A 20,470-nucleotide genomic window follows, 5' to 3' on the forward strand; every position below is an offset into this window, starting at 1 on the left:
CTGTCCAGCTAATGCCAAACTTTAAGAGTTAATTATTGAATACTGATGTCTGAGACTATCTAGGCTGCTGAAAAATCCCATAGCCTGGGAGTTTAAACAATAAACATTCACTTCCCACTTCTCCATGCTGAGAAGTTCAAGGTCAAGGTGCCAGAATATTAGATTCCTGGTGAAGTGCTGCTTCCTGGCACATTTTTACTATGTGTTCTCATATAGTGGATGATGCAAGAGATACCCTCCCTCCTTCCCTTTTTCTTTCTCCTCCTTCCTTTCTTTCCTTCCTCCCTCCTTCTTTCCCTCATTTTTTCCTTCCTCTTTCTTCTAAAGTTTGATACTTTTAACGTTCTCATATTCGCTCTTTTGTTTGTAATTCATGGTAGAGGCTTACATGGCTACAGGTTACATGGTTATAGGCTCACATGTTTCTAGGCTAGCATGTTTTTAGGCTCACATGGTTCTAGGCTCACCTGTTTCTAGGCTCACAGGGCTCTAGGCTCATCTGGTTCTAGGCTCACAGGGCTCTAGGCTCACCTGGCTCAAGGCTCACCTGGCTCAAGGCTCACATGGTTCTAGGGTCACATGGGTGCTGGTGAACTCAGGTCCTCATGTTTGCATAGCACTTTCCCCACTGAGCTATCTCCCCATCCAGGATGCCTCCCTCTCCCCCTTTTTCCTCCCTCTTTTGAGAATCCATCAAACCCAGAGCTTTGATGTACTAGCTCCAGCCTTTCTTAAATTTATTTTTGTTTTGAGACAGGATATCACTATGAAGCCATGACTAGTTTTGAATTCTCCATATAGACCAGACTGACTCCCAACTTAGAGACCCGCCATCTCTGTCTCCCAGGTGCTTGGATTAAAGGTGGTGTGCCACTCCCCTGCTTTTCAATTCTCTTTAAAAGTGATACTGATGCTGTTCATAAAGGCTCTGCACTCAGGAGCCAATCAGTTTTTCAAGGCTTAACCTTTTAATAATACCATTACTTTGGGGTTAAAATTGCAACATACACTTGGAAGAGGGACACAAATACTAACCATACAGAGACAAATTAGTAGAAATTGTTAATATTTTATTTATATTTGGCATGGTGTATTTTGTGGGGACATAAGAATTAAAACCAAGGTGAACAACAAGAAAACATCTACTTACATGTGAGAGAGATTTATGAGAGGTCTAAACATCCTTTGTTGGATATTTGAAATTTCTATTCCTTCAAGGCTGCTAAAAATACCAAGTAATAGTCAAAAGAACATGTTATCCACAGTATAATAAGACAATTATTTTTGTGAAAGACATTGTAGTAATGTGCCTTTAGTTAACATTATTCTAAGTGAAATGCTCAGATTCAGCCTATCTAGACACTTCCTTGGTTTATAGACATGTATATCTTAAAAAAACTTTTACAGTTCATGATACAATGCCTAATGCATGATAACTAGACAGTAAATGTTTGTAGAATAATTGCATACACATTATATTCTGGACATCTTTAATTTTTTCCAATACCTTTTAAATCATACTTTTTTTTCTAATAAAGTGCTATTTTACTGTAGAATAGTTAGATAAGATGAACTGAGAATTATCTTTTAAAGACAATTAGACATTAACAGAACTTTTGTTATGTGTATCTTTTCATCTCTCTCTCTCCCTCTCCTTTTCCCTCTCCCTCCCTCCCTCCCTCCCTCCCTTCCCCCCCCCCCCGTGTGTGTGTGTGGTGTGAATCATGATTTACATTGTCTATAAAATTCCATTTTAGGTAATCTTTGTTGTCATCTTGACACACTTGGGAAGAGGGAAGCTCAACTGTGGAAACTTCTTCCACTGTTTTGGCTAGTGGTCATATCGGTGGTGCATTTTCTTGATTAATGATTGATGTTGGAGGGCCAGAAAGCCAGTAAGCAGCATTCCTCCATGGTTTCTGCTTCAAGCCTTGAGTTCCCGATTTGGCTTTTCTCAATGATGGATTGTAACCTATAGGTCAAATAAACTCTTTTCTCCCCAAGTTGATTTTGGTCAGTGTTTTATTACAGTAATGTTTTATTATAGCAAACTAGGAGAAATACCTATAGTAAATCTTAACTACCCAGAATTAATGGAGCAATGAATATGCCACATACATTCAGAGAACATAAATGCACAATTCAGTATCTTAATCTTGGTGCCACAGAGAGACGTAGAGGTTCATTATAATTTAATTTTTAGTTTATTAACACATAATATAGAAGCAATAGTATATGTCTATAGTTCATCAAGGACTCATATGTTTTTGTGGAGCTGGAAATAAACCATAATTAAAAGATACAGGAGCATGTATGCTGTTAGTATTGAAGTAAAACTGTATATGAATATACTTACAGTGACTTAAGTTTGGCAAGACAGTCAAATTGATTTACTTCAATTTTCTGGATTGGGTTATAAGAAATATTCCTGAAAAAAAAGACAGCCATAAGTAATTCCTAAAAATTGTTTGGGGAAAGAGAATATATTTCTTGACTTTGAATAAATTTGAGACATTTACCAAAAAAAAAAAATTGTAGCACAACTCAAATATATTGAAAAATTAAATGTAAGCCCTGAGACCATAGAGGAAGACCCCCATGATATTGGCCTGGCAGTGATTTGTTTTGGATGTGATTTCCAAAACACAAACGTGAAAGCAACAAGAGCCAAAGAGGCCCACATCAAACATAAAAGCTTCTTCACATCATGAAATAAGTCTACAGCATGGAAAAAATGATTTTCAAGGCACTCTCTTCATTTTATTCTCTCTCCCACTACTTCTTTGTTTTGTTCTGCAAGTGGTAAGCACACACTCCACCAATGAGCCACATCCCTACCCCTGCAGAGCATCTATAAAGGATGGATTAAATCCTAATAAAACATAGGAAAGTCAATGCAATAGAAAAAGGACAAATACTCTAATACAGAAATAGACAAAGAACATGAGTAGATATTTCTTTCTTCTTTTTTTTTTTTTTCCCAAGACAGGGTTTCTCTGTGTAGTCCTGGCTGTCCTGGAACTCACTCTGTAGACCAGGCTGGCCTCGAACTCAGAAATCCGCCTGCCTCTGCCTCCCAAGTGCTGGGATTAAAGGCGCACGCCACCACCGCCCGGCTAGATATTTCTTAAAAGAAGATATACAAGTGGCCAACAGATATATAAAGCAATCTCAGAATCAGTATTCATCAGAAAAAAGCTAATTTATTTATTAGAGACCGAGTATAGCTGAGGATGACATTGTACTTCACAAGATTTGGTCTTGACTTTTGATCTTTTTAACCTCAAGAACAGGGAGCCACATAAAATTCTATTGGTTGTAAGGTTGTAAATTAGGCAGGCTGTTGTACATTGTTATAGGAGTAGAAAATGAATTCGATCAACAGCAACGAAGGGAAAGATATTCTTGCTCATGGCATTGGACGACTCAGTCCATATTAAAGTTGATGAATTTATGTAGGACATCAAAGGAGCCTCAATAGCAAAAGCAGTATTGGAAAAAAGAACAATGTTAGGGTTCGCACAGTAATCCACAGCTGTGCAGACCAAAGGGATCAACTACAGAGCCCAGGAACAGCCCCTCTCAGGCAGACTCAGGTAACTTTTGACATAGGTGCCGAAGACACTTAACAAGGAAAGGACAATCTTTTAAACAAACAGCGCTGAAAAAACTGGAGAACCTTGTGCAAAAGAACAGAATTAGACCCTAACTGGACCATGTACCCAAACTTACTCAAAAGAGGATCATGTGCCTAAATGTAAAGCTATCAAACTAGAAGAGAATACAGGAAGAAAATGCCATTGAGTGGATTTTACAGTGTGTTAGATGTGAAACTGAAAGTAATAGACAAGAAAGTAAAAGATACAAAAATGGCAGTGTATTAAAATTAAGGAACACTGTGATAGACAGAAATGTCACTCATAACAGAGGGGAAAACACAAGTGAGTTCTCTGTAGGACATAGGCCTGTCTGTAGGATACACAGGATATATAAAGAATTAAAACTCGACAACTGCAAAAGTAGCTCACATAAAAATGAATGAAGTGCTTGAGTAGTTTTTTTTTCCCTCAGAAGACAAGCAAGTGACTAAACATGTGGGAAAAGTCCTCAACGCCACTGTTTTCAGAGCAGTGAAAATCAGATCCTCAAGGATTCTCAGTTAAGATGGGTGTGAGCCAGAGAAATGAAAACAGCAGGTGTTGGAAGATTGTGGAAATTGGAGCCCTGTGCACTGAGAGAGATGTGCAATGGCACAGCTCTGATGGGAAATACAATTAAACAAAGCAAAACTAGAACTACAGTGTAACCCAGTCACCTAATTTCCAGGGGTGTGCAGGTGCTTGCCTAATATGCATTATTCATCCATGAATACAGCATTACTGTCTTGATACAGTAATATTGAGGAAGGGCAGTGTAAAGGGACAAATAAAAAGGGGAGTTCCTCTTTGATCTTTCCTTGGGCTTGCAGTATGTGTTATGATATAGTGTGTGCTGAAGCTCCCAGACAACCACAGAAACTCAAGAGTACAAAGCAGATACTCTATAGTGCACTGGTTCCTAAGTTACAATGGTTGAGAGAGTATTAATATTAAATGAGCTTTAAAGATAATAGTTCTGATTTATGATGCCTTCATTAGGTATATTTAAGGTTGCTGTGAGTTAAGAAGGCGCATAGAACCCAAATAACTGAATATAGACATCCAGACATGAGTGTGCCCACGTGTTCATGATAGCATTATTCAAACTAGCCAAAAGGTGGAGGCAATCCAGGTGTCCATGCACTGGAGGATGATTGCACAGTGTATGAGGCTTTATTATCCAGCCTTAAAAGCAAGGAGAGTGCTGACACATTACAATATTGATGTACCTTGTTGGTATGGTAAAAGAAATAAGCCATTCACAAAATAGCAACTATGGACAACATAGACAGAGTAAGAAGAATGGTGGTTGCCAGGGCTGGGGCTGGATGGATGTGGAGTTTGTGCTTGATGGTTACAGGGTTTCAGATTTGTACTAAAACCAAACCAAACCAAACCAAACCAAACCAAACCAAACCAAACCAAACCAAACCAAACCAAACCAAACCAAACCAAACCAAACCAAACCAAACCAAACGAAACCTATGGAAGTGATGTTGATGAGAGTTGAACAGGAATGTAATGCAGTGATACAGAAACAGATGGATAACCCAATGCTATGCATATTTTACCACAACTGAAAAATAAGATAAAGAAATGAAGAGGTAAGGTAATGTCTTACAATTGCGACAGCTCCTTCAGATCCTTAAATATGTTCGGTGGAAGATTTTCAATCTTATTACTTCCTAAATCCCTAGGGAAACAATTGAAAACATGTCATATTGTTTTCTGAAGACCTCATTCATCGGTAGAAGAATCATTCAAAAACCATTCACAACTTTCCAATAGTGCCATTGGGGAGTTGGGTTAAATACCAAGAGAAGAACTATCTCCTTGGGGTGGGGATTGAACTCACAGCCTCGCTCCTGCTCAATGTGTGCCCTACTCCTGAGCTCTGTCTTCACACCCATGAAGTCAAGAGGCTTTAAAAGGGGGAGTGAAATAAAAATATTTTATCATGAGCCAGGCATGGTAGTACATAATCCTAGTGCAAGCATTTGAGAAGGAGAAACAGGAGGGTCAGAAGTTCATGGGCACCCTCAGCACCACAGTGTATTCAAAGCTAGCATGGGCCTAAAAAGCTTCTCTCTCAAATTTTTAAGTTCTATTCTGTAGTTGATTCTTTCTCTCCTCCTTTCTTCTTTTTCTGTTAGAGTAAAAACACAATTTGAAGCCCTGATTCTTTTTTTTTTTGGGGGGGGGCGGGAGTCTGGCTTTCTTATGGTTATCTCAAAGCATGCAATTTGAGGTTCAGCTTTCTTTCAGAGAGATGCACAGGCTCATACTCCCCTGGGCAGGACATATGTGTACAGAGCGGGTGCCTAACATGATGTCACCTTGGAGCTCTAAGGGGTTCTCATCAGCAGTGTCTGTGAAGTGTTGACATAAAGGCTCCAGCTTCTTTAAACAAGAAAAAGTCTCAGTGAGCTTGAACTAAGAGATTGTGAGTTACAACCGAAAAAGTAACTTTTCTCACCCACTTCCAGGGGTCAGGCAGGAGGAAAAAACATGCGTGGGAAAGTTAAAGACAGAGATAACCTGTCTCTTTGGAGCAATAAAACAGAACAGTGTAGGTTGTATTTTATTTATTAACTTTATCCTGGTTTTTTATTCTTTGTCTAAAGCAATATTTTCTTTATGTAACTTATCTCAAAGATTTGTTTCATATTTTATTTTGTATTTACTTGTAAGCTATATAGATTGTTTTGTGATCCATGGGTACATAAAATACAGTTTGGAATAAGGAAATTAATATTTTAAAATATATAAACATTATATGTGTAACGAATATAAAGTAAAACTGGAAAAGAACATTCTTAATGCATATTTAGACTTACAATTCATCTAGTTTCTGGAGGTGTGTAAATGCATGTTCATTTAAGTGATTAATTTTGTTTTTCCTCATTACCCTGAAAATTAAAACAAATACATGTTAACATGTGGACATGATTATATATGATTACTAAATGTAACTCCTGAAAGATATCATAAAATTATGAATATAGAACACATTCTCATATCAGGCTAATTTGAATAGTATGATTGATTATACAGTTTACTTATTTAGAAAATACATTCTCAACTATGCATCCCTGACTGGCCTCAAACTCATGATCTTTCTGTAACAGCCTCTTGAGTATTGCAACTGCAGGTGTACGCCACCATGCCCTGCTTCTTCAGTCTGAGTTCATTCTTAAATTTCTCAAATCTTTTAATAGGGACAATATGAAAATGTAATTCAAATTTGTGCTTAGAAATGGAGAAGGACCTCTTCAGAACAAAAACTGAGTGTCTTGCAGCTGTAAGCACAGGCACTGTTTCAGACTCCTCAGTCTGCAAAGTGTGTCTAGCTAACAAAAGGCTCCATGAACCACAGCCCTCTTCTTTGCTATTGCATGGAGTTAGGATGGAGCCGCCTAAGAGGCTGGCCTGAGGGGACCAAGTCAGTGTCTCATTAGTTTTTCCAAATATGCGTTTTTGGAAAACAATATGAATCAGACTGTAGCTCTTGCTCCTGACTGCTTATGTGTGTGTGAGAGATGAGGGTTGAGCCTAGAGCCTGATATGTGTTGGGCACTTGCTTTCCTGCTGATCCACACCTCATCCCCATCTTCTCGGCTCTCTGTGCTATCCACCAGCACTAACGACTAATTTGGGATATTTTTAAGGGCTTCTGGTTGTTTTTGAATCATTTTTTAATTTAATTTTTTAAACTTCAGCATATAAGATAATGGGGTTCCTTATGGCATTTTCATACGTATATTCCACAATACTTTATTTTTATTCTGTCTGTCCTCTTCCATCTAGCTTGTTTCACTCTTGCTGGTTCCCTCTTCTACCCAAATGGTCCTTCATTTTGCTTTGATATCACATGTAGGCTATTACTGTCTTTGCCCTCCTCCCCATCCCCTTAAGACCTCTCCTTCCTCATTATGGTCTGTTTTCTATTTTTATAACACATGAACACAAACACACATGTGCGCACACACACACACACCTCACAAAATTAGATTCCATTTATGAGATAAAACACGTAGTATTTGTCTTTATGAGTCTGGCTTGACTATAACAACTTGACTATAACATGTTGTAGAGAGGCCTTTCTCTGCTCATGCCTATTTGGGCTTTTAAATAACTATTGTTTTTTTGGATGTCCATTACTTGTCTAGGTCTGGGAAATTTACTGCTCTATAATTTTATGGAATATATTCAATGTGCCATTAGTTATTATCAGCCCCCTTTTCTATCCTGTAGAGTCTTTTGTTTGGTCTTTTGATTATAATCCAGAATTCTTGGACATTGTGGCTATGCTGACTGTTTTTCCTTATTATTATTAAAATTTAATATTTCCTGACCTAGTCCTCTACACCCAGTGTTCCCTCTCTGTCTCTGTCTCTGTTTCTGTCTCTGTTGTCTCCGTCTCTCTCTCTCTCTCTCTCTTTGTCTCTCTCTCTCCCTCTCTCTCTCTCTCTTTGGTGATGCTTTCTACAGAGTTTTATTGATTCATCAACATTTTCAGGTTTAACATTCCTATTTGCTCTCTTTGAGAATTAATTTCTTTTGCTGAAGTTTTATTCATATTGTCTATGCTTTTATGTACAGTGCTGACTTTCTCGTCCCCACCCTTATTTTTTCTTTATGCTGATAACTTTCCTCTTTAAATCCTAGATTTAATTCATCTGCTTGTTTCTATCCTCTGTTAGGTCACTGATAACCCTGACCACCAAGCCCTTGAAATCGCTACCTGATGTTTTGCACATTTTGGTATCTTTGATTCAGTAGTTGAAGAGTTATGGTACTGGAGAAGTCATTGTTTCTGGATCTTCCTTCCTTCCTTCCTTCCTTCCTTCCTTCCTTCCTTCCTTCCTTCCTTCCTTCCTTCCTTCTTCCCTTCCTTCCTTCCTTTTCTCCCTCTTTCTTCTTTCCCTTTCTCTCTCCCCTCCCCTTCCTCCTTCCTCCCTTCCTCTCCCTCTTTCCTTCTCCCTCTCCCTCTGCCTCTCCCCTCTCCCCCTCCCTCTCCCTCTCTTTCTCCTTCTCCTTCTCTTTGTCTCTCTCTTTCTGTTTCTGTGATGTGATTTTTTGCTTCCATAGGTTTGGGCAGCCCTACTGGTTTTAGAGAATTTTCTCATTGATCAACTTACTCTTGATGGTTTAACCCCCACTACCACAACTTTCTATGAGCACTAATATCAATCTGTATAAGATAGGAATCCATTGACAGTCGACTGAAGACCACTAATGATCAAAAAAGACAAAGTGACAAAGCTACTGTAAAATTTGCTTTGAAGTTAAAAATTATTCATAGCAAATGTGAAAACAGTAAGTGAGATTAAGGAAGGAGTCAGGCAGAGGTAACAGAGAGGAGACCCAGGCTAAACACATTTATAGAGGGGGAAGAGTGGACATGGCAGCTATAGGAAGTGGGGTCAGGTGGCTTTGTGAACAATACAAACTAGGGTCATGTGGGACTCTAAAATGCCTCCATCAGATTGGCCCATCAGCAAGTCTCTGGGGATTTTCTTGATTAATGATTGATGTGGGAGGACCCAGCTCACTCTGGGTGGTGCCACCCTTGGGCAGGTAGGTGGTCCTGAGTGGTAGATAAAATGTAGCCGAACTTGAGGCTGAGGAGCAGGCCAGTAGGATTGTTCATCCATGGTCTCTGCCTCACTTTCCGCTGTGGTTTCCCTCAGTGATGGACTGGGACCTGGAATGTAAGCCGAATAAATGCTTTCTTCCCTAAGTTGCTTTTGGGCATAGTGTTTATCACAGCAATAGAAAGCAAAGTAGGACAGAGGGAAAGAGAAATGATCAAGAGATTAGACGAGATGAAAAGAAAAGGAAGAAAGAACACAAATCAATTTTTCAGTAGTGAGAGTGTCCGACAGCAACAAAGTTAGATAAACATAAAGAATGTGAATAAAAAAGTAAGTGAATAAATAAATAATAGAAATAAAAACGTTTTGGAAACAACAAAAGCATCAACTTCAGGCACAGAAGAAAAGGATAAAGAAAAGAAAAGTACAGAAGAAAGGATAAAAGAGAGGGCAAGGTAGGAGGTGAAAAGAAAAGTACTACATGACATGGGATGAATATACAAAAAGGAAGAAAAATAACTCATAACTTATAAAATCGAGTAAAGTGAAAATACTACTAACAAGAAGTAGGACGCATGGGAGGGGCAGTGAAGAGAGTACAACTATCAAATGCTAGCTCTGAGAGAAAGAGAGAGAAAGAGGGGGGAGACAGGGAGGCAGATGTTCACGTGTCTCTACCAGTCAAAGATAGTTTATATATCTAGGTTGGGTATTGGGTTACACTTCTGATTGAGCATTACCAAACTTATAAAGCCTCTGATTAACATTTTTTAAAAGTATATAAATGCAAAAAGGAAAAGGGGGCATGGGATAGGGGTTTTCGGGGGGGGGGAGATGGGGAAAGGGGATGGCATCTGAAATGTATATAAAATATCCAATAAAAAAAGTTTAAAAAAGTTAAAAAAAGTTATATATATATATATATATATATATATACATATATATATATATGTGTGTGTGTGTGTGTGTGTGTGTGTGTGTGTGTGTGTGTGTGAAAATACCAGAATGAAACTAACAATTAACCTACAATAATAAAAATAGTTAAAAAAATGCTAGCTCTGCTTCAGTTTGTGCTCATGAAGAGGACCCCAGTCCTAGACATGATGTGTGTGTGACTTGGGGATTGGCTGGGCTGAGCCTGTGCACCACACTTGTCATTGCTATGCCTTATGCAGGTGCTAAGTCGCTATTGGACTAATGTCTGGATGGCTATCAGAATTGTCTTCATTTTGGTGGCTTTACTTCTTTGCTACACAAGCTCTTTGCTGGGCACATTTAGCTTTGCAGCTTGGGGGCTATGTGTCTTCTCTCACCCTTCCAAGACTGTCCAGATCATATTCCTGGGAAGCGAATGTTCTAGCAGGGTATGTATTCCAGGAGAATTGAAAGCAGGAGAAGCAACCACAGTGCTGAGATATGCATAAACTGAGGATACAGCTCCTTATTTTCTAACCCTCTAAGCATCAGTCTGTCTAATGGAGAGATACAGCTATAGACTTTAATTTTTTTTTCTGGAGCTTCAGCATTCTTGACTCTACAATAAGCAACAGCTCCAAATATTGATGTACCAGAAGCCCCCAGATTCAGGGATGAAAACTCCAGGGTGAGTCTCTGTTGATGAGATTGTCTCAGAGACTCTGTGGGCAGGGCTACCTTTCCCTATTCACATTATTACCAGATCTGAGCCTCCTGCTGCCTGCCCCTGTCTTATAATAGTCATTCCCAGTGTAGCTCCATGCCAGACTGTAGGTGATCTCTTAAGATGGTGCCTGACTTCTGACCTCTGAATCATAAAGAGCAAGAGAGGAACCCCTCCGTATTGCTGACTCATCTGTCAAGAAGAATTATGGCCTCAGTAAAATGCACAGTTGCTTTAGAGGCTTGTGAAAGCTATGGGCTTGTCGTTAGGGTAGAGTTCCTAGCCTCTTTGTACTAAGGTCACATGGCTTATTAGGAAAAAGCCCCGCTTCCCTGCCTCCTGCCAGTGATCTGTGCCTCTGAAGCTGTGCTCTGCTGTCTTATTTCATTTTGGTGTGTTGTATCTTTTCCTCCATTTCCCCCAGCTGTTCAGTCACTATCTCTGGATTTCTGAAGCCCCTCATTTCTGTAGTTGAAATAATTCATTATTTCTTATACTAATTCTTCTCTTACTTAATCCCATGGGGGCAGCTTCTAGTCTAACTTGATACAATGTGGACTCACCTGTGAAGGAGTTGCAGTGAGGAATTGTCTTGATTGCTGTCTTAGGGTTTTACTGCTGTGAACCTACTTCAAGAAGGCCACACTTCCAAATAGTGCCATTCCCTGGACTAAATATATTGAACTACCACATTCCACTCCCTAGCCCCCATAGACTTAAACATATGAGTCTAATGGGTGCCCTACATAAACATAGCATAATGCAAAATACATTTAGTCCTCATAGTCTATAGCAGTCTAAACAATATTAAAAGTCCAATGTTCAAAACCTCTTCTGAGATTCATCCAATAACTTAACTGTAATCCCCAAAGCAAGACAGGAAACCAGCTGGGCAAACTCCAAACTCTGTACCTCCATGTCTGATGTCAAAGCGGTCTTCAGATCTCCAACTCCTTTTTCATCTTTGTTGATTGCAACAAATTTCTTTCTCCTGGCCTGGATCCACTCTCTGTTAGCAGTTTTCCTCAGAAGATATCCCATGGCTCTGGCATCTTTAAAATCTTGGGTATCCAAGTCAACATTAGCTTCACAGCTTCTTGATCCACACATGATCTTCTTGATGCCTCCAAAGGGCTTGTGTCACTGTTCCAGCTCTGCCCTCTGTAGCATTCTAGGTTCTGGTTGACTACACTCCACTGCTGCTGCTGTTCTTGGTGGTCATCCCATGGTGCTGGTATCTCCAATATACTGGGGTCTTCCACTGCAACTAGGCTTGATCAATAGCCTCTCATACACTCTCTTCATGGTGCCAAGCCTCAACTTCTTTGCATAACCTCTTTAGATCTGGGCTGTCAACTGCAACGGATGCTGCACCTTAATCTTCCATGGCCTCTCAGAGTGTCAAGCCTCAGCTGCTCTCCATGACCCCTTCATACCTTTAAAACCAGTACCACCTGGGTAATTCTTACACATTACTAAGTCCATCTGCAGCATGAGGTACAACCTTGGCTATCTCTGGAACACAGTTTCTTTGGGCTCTCAAAAAAACACTTCCCAGAAGATTTCACCTCAGTGATGCTGGTCTCTTCTTAATCACTGCTAATTTCCTAGCTCCAGCTACCCAGCATCATTTTTCCAGTAGTCCCTTCTATTCTTGACTCTAAAGCCAGACCAACGTGGCTGAAACTGCTGAATTCTGCTGCTTGCTAGGGCTGAAACATGGCCCCCTTATTCTGTTACTGGCTTTCTGTTTTCCAACTCCCTTACACTCTAAGCTTGGCTGACCTAGAACTTGCACTGTAAACTTGTTCTGTAGATTAACTTTGTACTCAGAGATCTGTATGGCTCTGTAGTCTGGGATTAAAGGTGTACCATCACATCTGAACCTAAAATTAGCTGGGTATGATCTTACCCCAAAGTTCCACTCTCTAAATTTGTTATCTCCTAGAACATAGGATTCAGCTGCATTCTACTTCCTATGGATTCCTTAATACTTGAACCATATATTTTGTAGTTTTCCTTTCTCAGCTTGCTCTTTTTCATTAAAACACACTTCATAAGAGTGAACTTTAGTAACCACACAACATAATTTATACCAGGCTGTTTTGAGACTCCCTTTGTGAAATCAATTAATCTAAACCTCTTCACCTTAGTCCCAGGCAGACTCTTTGGCCAATGGCAAAATCAGCCACATTCTTCACCAAAATTCCACAAAACAGTTTCTTGGCTACATATTAAAATTCTTCTTCTCTGAAACCTCCAGAGTCAGGATTACACAGTTCAAATCATTCTCAGGAACAAAGTCTTTCATATTCCTACTAGGATGTCACAGTAAGCCCACTTAAAGCATTCTATTGCTTTCCAAATCCAAAGTCTTAAAATCCACATTTTTCCAAACAAAAGCATGGTCAGGCCTATAACAGCAATACCCCACTCCTGGTACCAATTTCTGTCTTAGGGTTTTATTGCTGTGAACAGACATCATGACTAAAGCAACTCTTATAAGGACAACATTTAATAGAGGCTGGCTTACAGGTTCAGAGGTTCAAGCCATTATATCAAGGCAGGAGCACGGCAGCATCCAGTCAGGCATGGTGCAGGAGGAGCTGAGAGTTCTAGCTCTTGTTCTGAAGGCTCTCCTAGGAGAAGATTGGCTTCCTGACAGCTTGGATGAAGGTGTTAAAGCCCATGCCCACAGTGAGTACTGTGAAGTGGAGTACCACAGTAGGTACTCCAAGGCCACACCCATTCCAACAAGGCTACACCTCCAAATAGTGCCACTCTCTGGAGCAAACATTTTCAAACCATCACAATTGCCTTAATTAATATAAGAAGACCTAGCCTGAAAGCGGGCAGCATTATTTTCTTGGAGCCCTGGACTGTATAGAAGCAGAGAGATCCAGCGGAATATTAAGCATAGATGTGTTATTTTTTCTCTGCTCTTGAGCAAGGAGGTGATATAACAAGCTGCCTCAAGTCCTGCCACTATGAATTCTCTGTAACGATGAACTATAACCTAGGATTGTAAGCTAGAATAAATACTTTGTTCCCTAAGTTGCTCTTTGTCAGGGTGGTTTTTTTTTTTTTTTCACACTAGAAATGAGAAATGGACATCTGTCCTCTTTCCTAGAAGTCGAATCTACTTTGTGCAGTTATTTAAATACTGTGACATGTCTTCAAGAAGTCTTGTGCTAGCTGTATTTAACTCCTGTGCTAACATATTTAACTCCTTCTGTCACTACAAAACATTGCCACCTTCTCCCAGTAACTCTGGACCTAAACCATAGACACCTACAGGAAGAAATCCAAATTATTATTTTTTTCCATATAGAAGTTTAAAAGTCAGTGCTAATATCAAATGGTCATTCCTGAAAACATACATATGAGTAAGATTACATAGACTGAGCAGGTTATATTTATGAGTGGGTTATATGTTTATATTTAACAAGATCTATCTATCTATCTATCTATCTATCTATCTATCTATCTATCTATGGTTGGCTTGAAAATCACTATGTAGATCAGGCTAGCCTCAAACTCTTAGAGATATGCCTCTGCCTCTTGAGTGCTAAGATTAAAGGTATTGATTTGTTTTTTTCTTTTATTCTTCAGATTAGAAGTACGTCACTTCTATTTTCTCTCTCCTTCCTTATACCCCTTCTTGCTTTTTCTCCTGAATTCATATTCTCTTTTTTCACTATTGTTTCATATATATAAAGTTTCATTACATATAGATATTTTCACTACCTATCATCTCTCTCTCCCTCTATCATGCTGTCTGTCTATTATTTATCTGAGTTTCACATAAAGGATTCATTTGGCTTGTAAGGAGAGTCAATACTATTTTATAAAAAGACAGTACTTACAAAACAGTTAAATTATTGCAGGAAATAAAAGTCAAATTTCTTAAATTATGGATGTGGTTGCCTTCAAAGTCCCTAGAACATAAAAATAAAACACAAATTAAATTCATAGAAAGAAATAAATTGGCTAGAAATTATTTGCTATCAAATAAAATATCATTTCTTTACATTTTGTTTACAATAATTTGCATATTGTCTGTCTTCTGTAGCAATAGTAAAAATGGTATGAGGTTTATCATATTCCCCTTTCCTTTTCTCCCTCTAGTCTCTTTATCTTTCCTTAGTCCTGGTCAAATTGCTGGCTTCTTTTTCTTTCATTTTTACTGCTACACACGCACACACATACATACATAAATATATAAATTCAATCTGATATATATATATATTATGAAATTTCCAAGCTGACTACTTGTATTGGATAACTAATTAGGTATTCATCACTGGGGAAGACTAATTCCTTGGAAGTCATTAGTTGCCTGTACTTCTCTAGGGGTGGGGGCCAGTGAGAGTTTCCCCTTTGACTGTAGCATGTTTATTAGTGTTATCATTGTTCTAGTGTTGTTTAGGTGGCCATAATGTTGCAATATTGAGAGTATAGCTTTCTGTATATTCTGGGAGACACAGTCTCAAGGCTGGTCCTTTTGTTTGAGTATTCTTTCTGCCCCCTCCCCTTGTGATATATTCCTTTAATGCCATGGGTGTGGAAGTTGTGTTGGGACTGGGCATGCTATGACCAGTTGTTTTCTGCATTTTGACAGTTGTCATTTTTTAAATGACAGTCTCCTGAAGAAAATATTTAGTTCCTGCTTCCCTAACTTATTTAGTCCTAGAAAAGATTCCTAACAGCCCGCCACTGCTGGGAGCCATCGTATCTGCCCTGTCGGACGGTTATACGAGCTTCCCTTATTCTGCACTTCAAGCTGGGGTGCTGCTTAGACATTCCCCTCAAGTGCTTGTGCTGTGTGGCGCTGACATCACATGGAGTCTCTTCACAGCATCAGAAGTTATCTGCTTTTCTTCCACTACTGGGGACCAATGTGCTTTGCACATAGGAGACTAGTGACCAACCACTGAGCTACATCCCCAACTGGGGTTGTTCTCACATTGCACCTCTCCTTTGACCCCAGCAGTAGGTGTATAGTAGAGCTTGGCAGAGCACAAGGAACAAGCTTCAGGGACATCCTGCCCTTAGGTCTAAGGGCATCACACACTTAGTTTAATGGTTGCTAGATGGCATAAAGTTACTTAGGAGGGACAGTGGTTCATGCACGGTAAAAGTGTGGGAGAGCTATTAAAACTTCCAAGGAAAACTTGGAAAGCTCCAGAGAAAAGCCAGTGTTTTGTCAGCACTGAGGGCACTGTCGGCTTTGCTTTGGGAACTACACTGGAGTTGACATTGACAAGGGTGGAGTATATCCCAACGATTGGAAGGATCAGGAATTAAGGGACCTGAATACTGAATACATTGAAGAAGGTATATTTACGATGGAGAGTAGCATAAGAGGAGTGTATTTGAAGTCAGGCTGTAGAATGAACAGCAGATTGCCCTTCTGGAGGAAGAGTTCCTCATTCTATGAAAGTGGCTGCTAAACGCTTAAAGTACCATTTCTTTAGTCTTGTCTTGGTTCAGGCATTTGATCTGGCCCTGTTCCTTTTATTTTATTGCTAATGGTTATTCACAAACCTACCACCAGGTGGCAGTGTTCTACGACAAATCAAGGTGTACTCTATTAAAAGCGGTTGGCAGCAGCTCCCATCTGTAATCTCAGCAGTAGGGAGACTGGGACAGGAGGATACCTGCAAGTGAGTTTAAGGCCAGCCTGTGCTACATAATGAAACCTTGTTAAAAAAATAGTCTCGATTCACAATTTTCTTTTTGGGTGCTTACGATTCAACCCAGGACCCTTCGCACTAAGTTAGTGTTCAGCCGTCAAGCTGTATCCCCAGGCGCACAGTGCTCAGTTTTAACTGTTGATTGCTTCTGTTAAGTACTGCTCGATTGTGCCTCGCTACTAAGTTTCTCATTATCTTCCCGAGTTTATTACTCAGTGTGTCTAGCTTGCTGGAAACTTGGTTACCAAACAATCAACTTTTGAAATTTTCTTACAAAACAGGAGGTAAAGGGAGCTTTCTTGATTTTAGTAGGCAGTTTGTTGACTGGACTTTTAAATAGTAATTCTGGTCATTTCTTTAGAAAAACAAAAATCCATAAAACAAAAGACAACAAAACAAAACCAAACCAAAAAAACCAACCAAAAGGCAAAGAAACCACCTTCCCCAAAAAACCAAAACCAGCCAGCCAAACAAACAACCCCCCCTGTAATTTATTTATTTACTTTGATAACAGGACCTCACTCTGTACCCCAGGCTGACCTTGAGCTTCTAGTGATCCTTTTTCCTCAGCCTCTTGCTTTAGCCTCCTAAGATTACAGGTGTCCACCACCACACCAGGCCAAAGCCATAACAGACATATTTACTGGCTGATCGAACTAGTGGAATGACACTACTATGAAAAGCCACTGTGTCAACATATTACACAGAACAAGCAAGGGACTTTCTCAAAACATCCCACAGCCCCCTATTGTATTGTGATTAGTGCTATACGCAACACATTCTCATCACTCAGAACTTAGGGTTAAAACTCAGCAACTTAGCTTTCTGCATCAGCTTAATAGGTGAGTGACTGACAGAGGGAAGAGGAAGTGTGACACAGACCATGTAATGTCCCTTCCGACTTCCTTCTTCTGGGTTCTAAAATACTTTTCTCTTTCAGGTATTGCATTTTGGCGAAAGCTTAGAGAAGTTAGCCAATGAGGGTATTTAATATAAAAATACAATAATAAAATAATGCGAAGAAACTTGATACACTAGCTACCTGGCACAGAAGACCAGTGGTGTCCAATACGAGTTAGTCAAATTCAGAAAATGTAGCAGATAGATAGATAGATAGATAGATAGATAGATAGATAGATGGATAGGTAGATGGATGAATAGATGGATGGATAGGTGGACAGATGGATAGATAGGTGGATAGGTAGGTAGATAGATGAATGGATAGGTGGGTGGATAGGTGGACAGATGGATGAATAGGTGGATAGATGGATGGGTAGGTGGATAGATGGATGGATAGGTGGACAGATGGATGAATAAGTGGATAGATGGATGGGTAGGTAGATAGATAAGTAGACAGTTAGATAGAAGGATAGATGGATGGATAGGTGGACAGATGGATGAATAAGTGGATAGATGGATTGGTAGGTAGATAGATAAGTAGATAGTTAGATAGAAGGATAGATGGATAGATAGATAGATAGATAGATAGGTAGATAGGTAGATAGGTAGGTAGGTAGGTAGGTAGGTAGGTAGGTAGGTAGGTAGATAAGGAGAGGGAGACTGACTTACAGCCAGTGCAGCCGGGGCATATGCTGACAGAAGGGTTTGTCAGGCAAACGGGTGAGGGCATTATTCATCAGCACTCTAAAAAGGAAAGAAATCACGAAATTTTTTTTTACATTTTCTGGTTCTTTTCTGTCTCCAGGCAAACACGGTGTTATCATTACTCTTCAGAAACTGAGAGAACCCCCTCCTACAAGTCTTGGCTACCGCTTTTTCTCTGCACGCCCTGCAGTATTGAAGTGCTTTGGTAGTAAGAACATTTTTACATACATCAGTTCTCCTGCAGGGAACAGTAATATTAGTCTCTGAACAAAAGCCCGTGCCCATCTGCAGCAGGCTGGGCAAATGAGGTGGTCTTTGTAGGGGATTTTCCTTCACTGAGGTTGCTGCACGGGAGTGCTGCCGCTCAAGTACACAGCACAATGGTTGCCCGTGCGCAGGTCTAGTGAGCTGGCAGAGTACCGTTACAAAACGGTCAGACCTATACGTTGCCTTAGAGAATATGGTCAAGGTGGTTTAGTCGAGAAAGCTTATTCTATGCTTTAATAATTATAAATAAATGCTTCTACGCTTAAACTTTGATGTTTGATTTCTGTCTCTTTCTTCAGTTGGAATACTTTAAAATTTTTCTTACATTGATTTACTTATTTATTGGTGTGTGTGTGTGTGTGTGTGTGTGTGTGTGTGTGTGTGTGTGTGTGAGATCTGTGGTGGTTTGAATAGGAATGACTGCCATAGATGCCTGAGCTTGAATCCTTGGCCCAGAGGGAGTGGCACTATTAGGAGGTGTGGCCTTGGAGGAGGATGTGTGTCACTATGGGATTGAGCTTTGGTGTCTCAGAAGCCTATCGAGATGTAGAACTCATACCTCCTTCTCCAGCATCTGTCTGCCTGCACGCCACCATGTTCCCTGCCATGCCAGCACCAGTGAGGTGTTCTCCTTTCTAAGAGTTGCTGTGGCCCTGATGTCTCTTCACAGCAATAGAAACTCTAAGTAATACAGTGTGCTACAGTTTGTATGTAGAGTTTCCAGCCTGCAGGGGTGGATCTTTCTACCACGTAGGTCCTGGGGATTGAACTTAGGTTGTCAGGCATGGTGGCAATCGCCTTCTCTCACTGAGCCATCTCACCTCTCTGTTTTCACTGAGTACTTACAAGAGAATAAGAGAATTTAGTCCGTAAAATGTGAGTGGGGAGATCCGACTGAGGTGATTGTCTTCAATTATCCTGTCAGCAACCAGACAACAGAGTTACATGTGTATTTTTAGAACCTTAAAAACCAGTACAAGGAAACATCACACAAATGAAACATACAGCCATTCCAGTCTGTGGAGATCTTCAAAAACTCCTGGCTTTAGGAAGGTTATTCTGTTATGACTGAGGTACCTGGAGAGGAGACATAAGAGCAGTCGGTTTATGCTTTTTATGTTTTATAAGAAGGAAAGTAATCCCAACCATCACCTCTGCTACACCATGCTCAGCACACACACAGCTTCCTGCCTTTGAACTTCTAAGGACCCTTATCATTTTTTTAATGTCATTTCTAGCTTTAAATTTCCCACAGTTAGGTAATGAATTGGTCTATGTTTTAGTGACCTACTTTGCTGTCTTCTGGATAGGTATCAGCCTGTGATCAGTCAGTCAAAGGCTTTGTCCCCAGGGGGCACTGTTGGGAGGGGCTGAGGACCTTTAGGAAGGAGGAGCCTGTGTGTCTCCTCAGGTCATTAGGGATGTGCTTTTCAATGGTGCTCTTAAGTGATGTCTTTCTCTTCCTTCACAGCCATGAGGTGGGGATGTGTTCTACTGTGAGTTCCCACCCCCTTGTGCTGCCTCAGCACAGGCTCAAATTCATGGAGTCAGCCAATCACAGACAGACCTCAAAAGTAAGAGCCAAGACCTTTCCTCTTTGTAAGTTCATTATCTCAAGGATTTTGTTATAGCAAAAGAGTTAACAAATGGGATAGTTTTAGCAAACACATCAACCTATTCATTGAAGGACATTAAATCTGGAGAGGCAGACGGGATGGGAATAGGTAACTAGGCAACGTGCAAAGCCCAGAGGGACGCGTAAACATGTGGTTACTCATTTGCAGAAGGCACCTGATCTGTAAAGATTGGAAACTGAGGAATACAGGGGCGATGGAGGAAAAAAGAGAAGAAGGCACAGTTGAGAAGCATCTTGGATAAAGACATGGTGTTCACAAAGCACAGAACTGGCGGAAGTGATAGCGTATGCAGAGGCAAGAGCCACAAGAAAATGAGGCATTAAGGAATTTGCCTCATTATGACTGCAGCCTGGCAAGAACTTGGAAGCTGGAGGGGGCTGTGCACGGCTTG

General features: G+C 40.2%; 1 protein-coding gene across 2 annotated transcripts in view; it reads right to left on the reverse strand.

Moving 5' to 3' along the window:
• Rxfp1 (relaxin family peptide receptor 1) overlaps nucleotides 1-20,470 on the reverse strand; it is a 116,002-nt gene that overhangs the window by 16,108 nt on the left and 79,424 nt on the right. For both annotated transcript variants that reach the window (XM_034500702.2, XM_076932554.1), the window contains 8 exons: nucleotides 19,448-19,519; nucleotides 19,289-19,360; nucleotides 18,140-18,214; nucleotides 14,741-14,812; nucleotides 6,476-6,547; nucleotides 5,260-5,331; nucleotides 2,357-2,428; nucleotides 1,151-1,222 (listed from right to left, as the gene is read on the reverse strand). In XM_034500702.2, coding sequence (XP_034356593.1) covers nucleotides 1,151-1,222; nucleotides 2,357-2,428; nucleotides 5,260-5,331; nucleotides 6,476-6,547; nucleotides 14,741-14,812; nucleotides 18,140-18,214; nucleotides 19,289-19,360; nucleotides 19,448-19,519 — 579 coding nt within the window. The remainder of the gene's footprint in view (nucleotides 1-1,150; nucleotides 1,223-2,356; nucleotides 2,429-5,259; nucleotides 5,332-6,475; nucleotides 6,548-14,740; nucleotides 14,813-18,139; nucleotides 18,215-19,288; nucleotides 19,361-19,447; nucleotides 19,520-20,470) is intronic.

This window comes from Arvicanthis niloticus, chromosome 4 (genome assembly GCF_011762505.2).
Source record: "Arvicanthis niloticus isolate mArvNil1 chromosome 4, mArvNil1.pat.X, whole genome shotgun sequence".
Lineage (NCBI taxonomy): Eukaryota > Metazoa > Chordata > Mammalia > Rodentia > Muridae > Arvicanthis > Arvicanthis niloticus.